Source organism: Sarcophilus harrisii, chromosome 5, assembly GCF_902635505.1.
Source record: "Sarcophilus harrisii chromosome 5, mSarHar1.11, whole genome shotgun sequence".
Lineage (NCBI taxonomy): Eukaryota > Metazoa > Chordata > Mammalia > Dasyuromorphia > Dasyuridae > Sarcophilus > Sarcophilus harrisii.
The window spans coordinates 70,799,192-70,810,706 of record NC_045430.1 but is presented as its reverse complement, the minus strand read 5'-3'; the positions used below and the strand labels follow the sequence as shown (position 1 = coordinate 70,810,706).

Here is an 11,515-nt window from a genome sequence, read left to right as displayed (position 1 = left end):
TCTGATAAACTCATTCCCCATCCATCTCTGAAAAGTGAATTATTAGCTCCCCTGATTATCCCATGATTTGTTAAACTTTATAATCATATTGAAAATTTTAGCATGTTGTCAAAGATGAAGAAGACATTTATTTGCTTTAAACATAATTCTGTAACTAGAATGTTAGATTGAAATCTGGCCACATTTACAATTCTCCACCAAAAGAGGTAATAGTGTTGGTGCACTTTCTATTTAAAATAGCCCCATTTACATAATATTAAAGTATGGTGTTTCTCTGTATATTGTTTTCTTTTTCACATAATTTGAAATGAAGTTACTCATGTTTTTGCCTTCAAATGAAAGTCCTGCAATGAAAGTTGTAGTAAAATAAAAAACAAACTGTTTAATAAAAAAAACTTCCATTTAGAGCTCAAAATTTTAAAAACAAATGTTAAAAAAATTTTATATGTAAATAAGGGAAAACAAAATACTAAATGAATAAATTAGAAACCTTCATAGCTAGTGATTATAGCAAGATGCCAATGTTAACAACTTCAAATCTTTATTCACTCAGACAATAGCTAACTTTCTCTCCATACTAAGTGTACACACACATATATGAAGAATTTCAATTAAATTTGGTGTTTTTATAAGTTCATTCCACTGGTACTCGTCAATGCATTTTAGAGATAATGTCCATGGTGTCTTAGTTTATGCCATCTAGGTAAGTTTTTATCCAGAGAAAAAGGATATCAAGTTCACTGATAGCTTTGTAGGCTCCCTTGTTTCCAATCTGCAGATAAGGTTTTTATGTTAAAAACAGAAGTAATTTATGTTGACAAAACAAAGTCTAACTGGAAAACATGGATATGCTTACCTTGTAAAATACTCTCTTAATTCTGGTGATGGGCTTCATCTCCCCAGTGTAAGGAACACAAGGAAACTGAGAAGGTAACCAAAATGCAGAAAATTGTTAAAAAGGGCTTGAAAACCCCAAAAGAAATGGGAAATTGAGAATCAACCCCACATGTGTCTTTTATTTGGTTCAGTGGATAAAGTTGTCTTTGTTATCATTCAGTTGTTTCAGTAATGTCCAACACTAAATGAACTGATTTGAGCTTTTCTTGGCAAAGATGCTGGAGTGGGTTACCATTTTTTTCTCCAATTCATTTTACAGATGAGGAAACTGAGGGGGGGGAGTAAGAGGTGAAAAATTGGAACAAGAGGTTTGGCAATTGTTAATGCTGTAAAGTTACCCATGTATATATCCTGTAAATAAAAGGCTATTAAATAAAATAAAAAAAAAAGATAAATATGTTATAGTATAGTCATTCAGTTGTGTCCAAATTCCCATGACCACATGGACCTTTTCCTTCTCCAGGGTATTCCCATTTTATTGATGAGGAACTGATGTATATAGAATTGAAGTGTCTTATTCAGGATCACACAGTCAGCAAGTCTCTGAATCTAGGTTTGAACTCATATATTCCTGACTCCAAGCCTCGTGGTCCATCACTGCCCCTTGACCATTATGAGTCAATATATACTGCAAGTAGAGGTGAATTATATAAACCAAAAAGGAGCAACATAGATGCAGATATCCTGTTTTGTGTATCAGGGTAGATTTATATCCAAAATGGGTTGGTTGGGACTTTATCTCAGAATTCTCTAGGTGTTAAAATTTAATTTGCACTGATAGTGCTTGCAGTTTTTTCAATAGTTTCCAGGGGTCCTCAAACTACCGCCCGCGGCCAAATGCAGCAGCTGAGGATGTTTATCCCCCTCACCCAGGGATATGAAATTTCTTTATTTAAAGGCCCACCAAAAAAAAGGTTTTGTTTTTACTATAGTCCAGTCCTCCAACAGTCTGAGGGACAGTGAACTGGCCCCCTATTTTAAAAGTTTGAGGACCCCTGGTAGTCACAGAGTCAAATTGATTTTAAAAAATCAGAAACTTTCAGAGTAAAAAAAAGCTTTTTGCTGGGGTTTTAAGACAAAATCTTCCAGAGATTGTATTTATCAGTAAGTACCTGGCTTCAGAAAAAATCACGCAAATTAACCAACATTTACTCAGTTACCTATCGTGTCCAGAAGGCTGTAGTGCACTTAGTAGCTGTGCTCCCTTTCATTTCACTCTATCTTATCTGCAAATGAGAATTACAGTAATACCTTCCCCTTAGGAATGATATGAAGAACAAAATGAAATAGCATTATAAACATTTTAAATGCCCAAATTAACTTTAAATAACATATGAAGAAAAATACTGTCTGCATCTGAAGAAAAAACTGGTAAGTAGAAGTATGTGTAGGATAATTTTACATATATAAATATAACTATGTATATATGTAACATTCCCCTTGCTGCATTTTTATTCTCATGCTCTTATACATTTCAGTTCATATTGCAAAATATATGTGTGTTTGTATGTACGAATGTATGTGTATACCTATTTATGTCTAATGGTAGCCATCTCTAGGATGGGAGGGAGAAAGAAAAGAAATTTGCATGATAATTTTGTATATTTGAAAGGAATAGCAAGTTGTGGATAGTAGATTTTCAATTTCATGGTCAATCGTTGTTTTATTATACTCTTATATAATGCTTGTTTTATACCATATATTTATACCATAATTATATATATATACCCTAAATTAATAAAAAATTTATAAAAATTAATAATAATTTTTAAAGTGAAGTATACTCCCTACCCTCACAAATCACGTAATTTGTAACAGTAGAAGTACATGGCAGGGTTATGGAGACACACATGAGAATGTTTCTCTATTTCCGAATTTCATTTCTTCAAGTGTTTAATTTCGGAAACTGACAAAACCCAAAAATATTGCCACCTGCTGGCCAGGCTTCTGATGACAAGGCTTAGCTCGCTTTATACGGTAAAAGCCTTTCCAGGTGTATGGGAAAAGTTAGCGCTCTGCTGGTCTAACCGGCCCGAGAGACGCCTCCGCGTCACAATTAGGCATCAGAGCGAAAATATAGGGCAAGGTTTGGGAATCATTAGGGATTAATACTCTACCCAGGGTATATTTTAGGAAAGAGAGACAGAAACAGAGAGAGAGACACAGAGAGATACAGAGAGAGACACACAGAGACAGAGAGAGAGAGAGAGAGACAGAGACAGAGAGAGAGAGACAGAGACAGAGACAGAGACAGAGACAGAGAGACAGAGAGAGACCGAGAGACAGTGAGAGAGAGAGAGGAGACAGAGAGACAGACATACACACAGAGACAGAGACAGTGAGACAGAGAAAAAGGAGAGACAGCAACAGAGACAGAGATACACACAGAGACAGAAAGACAGAGAGAAAAAGAGAGACAGAGACAGAGACAGAGACACACACACAGAGAGACAGAGACAGTGAGAGAAAGAGGAGAGACAGAGACAGAGACAGTGAGAGAGAGAAAGAGGAGAGACAGAGACAAAGAGAGATGGAGAGACACACACACAGAGACAGAGACAGTGAGAGAAAGAGGAGAGACAGAGACAGAGAGAGACAGAGAAACATACCCAGAGACAGAGACAGTGAGAGAGAGAAAGAGGAGAGACAGAGACAAAGAGAGATGGAGAGACAGAGACACACACAGAGAGACAGAGACATTGAGAGAAAGAGGAGAGACAGAGAGAGACAGAGAAACATACCCAGAGACAGAGACAGTGAGAGAGAGAGAGGAGACAGAGAGACATACACATAGAGACAGAGACAGTGAGACAGAGAAAAAGGAGAGACAGAGACAGAGACACACACAGAGACAAAGACAGAGAGAAAAAGAGGAGAGACAGAGACAAAGACAGAGACAGAGACACACACAGAGAGACAGAGACAGTGAGAGAAAGAGGAGAGACAGAGACAGAGAGAGACAGAGAGACACAGAGACAGAGACAGTGAGAGAGAGAAAGAGGAGAGACAGAGACAAAGAGAGATGGAGAGAGACACACACACAGAGACAGAGACAGTGAGAGAAAGAAAGAGGAGAGACAGAGACAGAGAGAGACAGAGAAACACACCCAGAGACAGAGACAGTGAGAGAGAGAAAGAGGAGAGACAGAGACAAAGAGAGATGGAGAGACAGAGACACACACAGAGAGACAGAGACAGTGAGAGAGAGAGGAGACAGAGAGACAGACATACACATAGAGACAGAGACAGTGAGACAGAGAAAAAGGAGAGACAGCGACAGAGACAGAGACACACACAGAGACAGAAAGACAGAGAGAAAAAGAGGAGAGACAGAGACAAAGACAGAGACAGAGACACACACAGAGAGACAGAGACAGTGAGAGAAAGAGGAGAGACAGAGACACACAGAGAGACAGAGACAGTGAGAGAGAGAAAGAGGAGAGACAGAGACAAAGAGAGATGGAGAGACAGAGACACACAGAGAGACAGAGACAGTGAGAGAAAGAAAGAGAGACAGAGACAGAGAGAGCAAGAGAAACACACCCAGAGACAGAGACAGTGAGAGAGAGAAAGAGGAGAGACAGAGACAGAGAGACAGAGACACACACACACAGAGACAGACAGTGAGAGAGAGAAAGAGGAGAGACAGAGACAAAGATAGAGACAGCAAGATTGAGAGGGAGTCCTTCCCTTCTGCTTCTAACTTCTTTTTATGTGTTAGCTTCCTCCATCTAAGCTCTGTGAAGATTGGTACTATTCTTTCTATAGGCATTTGTATTCCAAGAGAGTATCCTAGCACCTGACATATAATACACACATAATAATTCTTGTTTTATTGCTTTGTTTTTTTATTTAATTCTGATGCATAATCAGTGCATCCTTTCACATCTCATTGACTGTAGAAAATTATATACAATTATTTTATAGATTTAGAAAATGCTTCTTACGTCACTATATGCTATGTCTAGCCTGTAGCCAGTATGTGTCACAGATGAGACTTAAACTTAGGTCTTTCTGCCGCTTGACCACATTATCCCAAGACACAAAATAAAATCATATGCAGATTTTCTTATTATTATCTTCCATATCTAATAAAATGCATAATTATAGTTGAAATCTATAAGCTTTATAGATAAAATTTTATTATCTATCTTCATTTTGATCTTATATATTCTGGTTTTGATCATTGATATAGGTTTTTAGTTGATGCAGTGAACAAAGTGGAGTCAGGATCCAAGTTCAAATCTGGCCTCAGACACTACCTGTTATGCCCTGATCAAGTCACTCAATTCTGCCTGCCTCAGTTTCTTTATCTGTAAAATGAGAATAACATCTACCTCCAAGATTGTTTTGAAGAATAAATGAGATAATATTTATAACATCTACCTCCAAGATTGTTTTGAAGAATAAATGAGATAATATTTAAGTGCTTTGCAAGCCTTAAAGTGATTTATGTCTTTGTTTTTTAATCATTCAATTGTGTCTAACTTTTCTTGACCCCATAGATCATATATCATACCAAAGTGTTTCATAGGTTTTTCTTGGCAAAGATACTGGAATGATTTGCCATTTCCTTCTCCAGTGGATTAAAACAAACATTGTCACTTGCCTAGGGTCACACAGCTAGTCTGAGGTTATATTTGAACTCAGGCCTTCCTGAATCCAGGGCCAGTCCACTTATAAGCTACCTTTTATAATCCACTGGTGAAGGTTTTCCCACCATTGATCCAGTTGGAGCCCTGGTAATCCTTGGTACATCATCTCTTAAATGTCTGTAAGCAAAATAATTCATCTTGTGATGGCCAGGCTTCTGGAGGTTGGCTACAATGGACCTAAAACATCATTTTTCCAGTCTATTCCCATTCATTTTTACAAATAAGAAAAGTGAAACCCAAAGAGATGAATTAATTTGCCCAACATCATATGACTATTCCCTATCAGAGTTGAGATTAGAATATAAATCTTCTGGTTCTTCTCCCAATATTATGCTATATCTTGACACTCAGTGAAAGTCAATAATTCAAATGCTCAACTAGTGGTTATTGCTTTCACCAAGGAGATCGTGGGATGATTTACTGAGGAAAAGTTTCATTTTACAGACAGCCAAGAGTAGTGTAGAGAAAGCCAAAGTTGAAGTGAGATGGATCTGACTTCAAATACCACTCCAGACATGCACTGGCCATGTCACTAATCATTAACATCTCTAAAAAGAAGGATCAGATTCAATCTAAAGACCCTTGCAGCTCTAAATATATGGTCCCATGATCTCCCTCTGACATGAAAGATAAAAGCTAGGAAATGGTGAGCCTATTCCTACCATGGAATACAGATAGGACTGAATGTGTGTGAATTAAATAAAATTTTACCATCAGGGGGAGCCAATGGCTTCAAAAACTACAAAACCTAAAGCTTCTTCCTAATCATTAGATCAAAGCCTGGCCAAGAGTGAATATTTGCCTCTTCAGGTTGAGGTCAGCTTGAAAATGAAATTTCTCAGAAAAAAAAAAAAAGGAAGAAATAAGTTCTTGGAAGCATATTTTCTGTGCCATTGAAACCAGAAGTTGGCTGATATTTGAATATTTACAGTCATATTTGACAAAGATGAGTAATCTAGCAACGGAAACAAGAAAACTTCATTAAAGATAAAACCAAGTATGGGGATCCTTCTACTTTGATTTCCGCCTCCTCCCCAGTTTGTCAATAGATATACCCCATACATGTCTATAGTAAGAGATCACATTTTTCTAGGATTTGTAGTCATTATCTCAGTTGAGCCTCATAATAGCACTGAGATAGCTAGTGTGGGAATTACCATCCTCATTTTACAGATAAGGAAACTGAGACTAAGAAAATAACAGGATTTCAGAGTTGGAAAGAACCCCATATGCCATTTGGTCTAGCCCTACCTGGACAAAATTTTACCATCTAACCAATAAAAATGTGGCACAGTGGATAGAATTCCAGGCCTGGATTCAGGAGAGCTCATCTTCATGAGTTCAAATCCAGTCTTATTCACTTACTAGCTGTGTGACCCTGGGCATATTATTTTCATTTAACCCTGTTTATCTCAGTTCTTCAAGTATAAAATGGGCTGGAGAAGGAAACAGCAAATCACTCGAGTATCTTTGCCAAAAAAACACCAATGAGATCACAATAAGGCAGACATGACTAAAAATGACTGAGCAACAATTGTTAGGCATCTTTTCCTTATAGTAAAGCTGAAGTTGATAAACCTATTCATTGTTCTTATTTCTATTCAAGCAGAATAAATCTTTAACTTCTTCCATAGTCTACCCTATAGATAATGGTAGACAGATTTTCACATTCACTCTGCTTCTCCAAGCTAAATATCCCTAATCCCATAAACCAATTCTTAGATTCTATGATCTCAAGGCTTTTCCATATTCTGGCTGTTTTTGTCTAGATCAGATCCTCCAAAACCAGAGTCCAATAGTACCAGGTATTATGGGATAGATTTCAGAGGAGCAATGGGAGAAAATGCATCTTTACTTTGACTAGCCTTTGGTTTCCTTTTTAATCCTATATATTTTATTTTAGAAATCTAAAAACATTTTGAGAACAGAACCATAGACTTCAGCAAATACACCAAGAAAGAGGATAGGACCCCATGACAAAATAAAACACCATATAGAAGTTAAACAATCTATTCAAGGGTTTTTGTTCCGTTATTTCAGACTGTTTGTGAACCCATTTGGGGTTTTATTGGAAAAGACATTAGAGTGATTTCCCATATCCTTCTCTGGCTCATTTTATAGGTGAGAAGACTGAGGAAAACAGAATTAAGTACCTACCCATGGTCACACAGCTAGTAAGTATCTGAGGCAGGAATTGAACTCAGGAAGATGTCTTGCTGACTTGAGTCTCAGTGCTCTAGTCACTGCATCACTTAAATGCCCTCATAGTAACCGTGCCAGGATTTAAATACAGGCCTCTGCTTAGTCCAATTCAGAACCCTTTCCATTATTATGCCATGCTGTTTTCTGTGTCTAAGTGGAATGATACTCCTTTGGGCTAAATTGGGGGGTGAGTGCAATATTTCACTCTTATTAAAATATTCGATGAAATGAAAGAACTAACATAATGGTCACCATCTAATAAAAAGAATCCAAGGCAAAAGGTCCCATAAGAAGAGACCCAGATCATAGAAGGCCTATGCAAGAAAAGTGCTCTATCTCTCTTTCTCTGTCTCTGTCTCTGTCTCTCTCTTTATATGTATATATATATATCCCTCTCTCTTTTTCTTTGTCTCTCCCTCCCTCCCCTCTCTCTCTCTCTCTCTCTCTCTCTCTCTCTCTCTCTTTCTCTCTCTCTCTCTCTCCTCTGTCTTTCTCTGTGTCTCTCTGTCTCTCTCTCTCTGTCTCTCCCTCCCTCTTTCTCTCTGTGTCTCTATGTCTCTCTCTTTGGCTCTGGCTCTGTCTTTTTCTCCCTCTCTTTCCCTCTCTCTCTCTCTCTCTCTCTCTCTCTCTCTCTCTCTCTCTCACACACACACACACACACACACACACACACACACTCATTTATCCCATTTGCCACCACCTGTGATTTCACAGGATAGGATATTTCAGGTGAGATTAGCATTTCTCACCTTGGTGTTAGATGGCTGCCTAGAATTCTCAAAAGATTAACTGACCTACCTGGAGCCATACAGCTAGCATGGGGACTGACCTCAGCTCTCCCTGACCAGTCCTTTATTAGATTCTTTCTTTGTCTTATCACTAATGATGAGTCAAATTGCTCTCATTTCTCTAACTCAGAGACACCTTTACTTTCACCCTGTTCTATATAGATCCTTTCAACAACAAAAATAAAAACAAGACCCACTTTTTTTTGGCTGAGATGTTAGCCACAGGCTAACTGGTGCTAAAACCAAGGGAAAATGTAAAATCATTCAACCTCCATAGAGCAGAGTAGTAATCACAGTTACCTGCTCACTGTCTCAAAACAGCTTTATGGCAGCGGTTGGATGGTACCAGTACTTTTTTTTTTTTTTTTTCATTAAAGATCAAAATCCTGGGCCCATACCATTTTCCTTTTGTCCTTTATGAGGAGGAACCAGGTTGGGGTAAGGAAGAAGGGGCTGTGAGCTTCCAAGCTGAGCTACTGTGATATGCAATAACCAACATCGTGAATAACATATAAATCTGCCAAATCAAGGCAGCTGAGTTTGTGGAGTCTTGATTTCCTATGTGATCAGAGTGTGCTTAGAAAAGATCATGGAAGATCTACAGAATTTAAAACTGGAAAGGGATTGTAGAGATTATTTAATCTAGCATTCATTTTTAGAGATAAGAAAACTGAAATTCCACAAAGTTAATTGACTTGCCTAGGGTCACATAACTAGTAAATAAGGATTACATTTTAAGCTCCTTAAGGACATAAATTATGTCTTCCTAGAGGACAAAACTCTTGGCAAACATCTCTTATTGAAATCAAAAGACATCTATCCGATTCAGTGTCAAGAAAGTCAACACTAGAATACTACAAGCACCCTTTAAAACCTTTTTGCTGTCCTTGATATTATTTAAGAAAAGCTCTTGGGGCATAAGAATAGCATACTTCAAAGTCTAATAACTGCAAAGTAAAAACTCATTCTCTTCAAGTGTGACTACAGTGAGGATAATAATTTTAAGTGAAGAAGAGGGAAATACCGTGTATGAAGTCTTAACTGATAGTTATTTAAATTTTATTTTTTTACTCGGTCCCACATAATTCTTTACAATAGGGACACATAAAAGTCAACCAACTAACCAATATCAGAGAAAGGTGGGGGGAGGGGGAGAATAAGCAATGTAATTAATACCTCCTGACCTTTTTATTCAAAAATAAATAAATAAAAGGAGTTTATAATGGTGTGAAGACAAAAAGATTTCAGAGAATCAGAGAGTTTTAGGGGCAGAGGGATCTTGGAGAATCATCTAGTTCCACCTCATCATTTTATGGATGAGGAAATACAACATGGAAAAGTAAACTGACTCCAAGAATCTTAGATTTAGAATTAATCTCAGAAGGCATTAAGACAAACTAATTCCTACCTGAAGCATGAATCTTTTCTACCATATCTCCAGTGAATGATTGTCCCACCTTCATTTTAAAAACTCCAGAGTCGGGAAGGTACCTCTAATGGCAGCTATTTAGGAACAGCTATAATTATTAGGAAAATCTTAAGTTGAATTAAAATCTGCTTTCCTGTAATTTCCATTCATTGGACCTATTTCTTCCCTCTGAGACCTTGCAGAATAAAATTTCATTTTCCAAATGACAGTCACCTTTCAAATATTTAAACAATTAGAGATTATCTAAGCAGTTAATCTGCATCTATTTTTTCCATAGTTCTATCTTTTTTCCATATTTTTCCATAGTTCTATATTTCAATTTTCATTCTTTTAAGGTAATAGGATCATAGATTTTGACCTAGAAAAGAAAGGCATGACTTATATATTGATTATTTTGTGTAGTTACCAAGCCATGCAATTATTAACAGTTCTTATGGCCTTCAGTGGAACTAAAACCTCAATTTGAAAACCTCTTCATTTTGATGACACTGTTTAAATGGTTTTGCTCTAGACTTCATTCTAGATAAGGTCAGAAAGATTAGAATATTTTGAAGAATATACTTACACAGAGATTCAGTTTCTTTCCAAAGCTACGAAAGTCCTCAATGAAACCCATCTCTTTGTTCGAGGGAAATTGAAGGTCCCTGAAAACATCTTCCATGAAAAATGAAATCAGTTGCTCTCGAAATGGGCAGTTTTTCTAGAAATCAAACAAATGGGGCATTGCATTAAGTTTACTACTGATGGCCAGTCTTGCCCCTATATCACCCCTACAATCAAAACTTCACTAGGAGACTGAAGAACTAAGAAACCCCTAAGAAGTATCAAGTGTTACCTAGTTTCTACCCTACCAACACCCTTGTAGTCATTAGGGATTGCCATTTTGGGGAATTAAGGATTAAATGATTAATTCTGTGAATATCAACATTTAGAAAAAATAAAATAAAGCAAAGGACCCCCATAATTACCATGAATAGATTTTTGGTTTTCTTCTTTAGCAGTTTTATGTTCTTGATGAAATCCGCCTACAATGCAACAGAATGAGAGATTAGGTCCATCGAGTATAAACCATGATGTCTGACACTTTGAAAATATCCAGGGTAACATTATTCATTCAAGCAAAGTTGAATACTTACTGGGATGGATGCTTTGAATCTCATGGCCTTGATGAAGAGGCTGTCAATTGCTCCAGATAGGGTTTCTTTATGACAGCAGCCCGTGGTGGAATGAGGTGCTTTGCTTTCAACAATGACCAAAGGCAGAATGGTAAAAAGCAGCCCAAAACTCAAAATATAATTTAGTTGCATTTCCGCACCACCACCTCAACCCAACACACACACACACACACACACACACATTCACTAGCCTTGTGTCACTCTTAGCTGCCTGAGTTACTTCAGGTTGGTTAGATGATAAAGGATAACCTACTTTTCTTATAACCCCCCCCCCAACCTTCTCCAATGAGATGCAGTTCAAGATAACTTTGAGCTTGTAAATAGAAAGATCATTCTCGTTGCTCGCTCTATTTTTATACGACTTGTTTC

General features: G+C 37.4%; 1 protein-coding gene across 1 annotated transcript; it reads right to left on the bottom strand.

The window, feature by feature from the left end:
• Positions 1-685: 685 nt before the first annotated feature.
• IL26 (interleukin 26) lies at positions 686-11,278 on the bottom strand. Its single transcript, XM_003772454.1, has 5 exons — positions 11,108-11,278; positions 10,940-10,996; positions 10,537-10,671; positions 857-922; positions 686-772 (listed from the first exon to the last, which is right to left on the bottom strand). Exons 1-5 carry the CDS (start codon positions 11,276-11,278, stop codon positions 686-688), a joined length of 516 nt encoding a protein of 171 aa, XP_003772502.1.
• Positions 11,279-11,515: the final 237 nt, after the last annotated feature.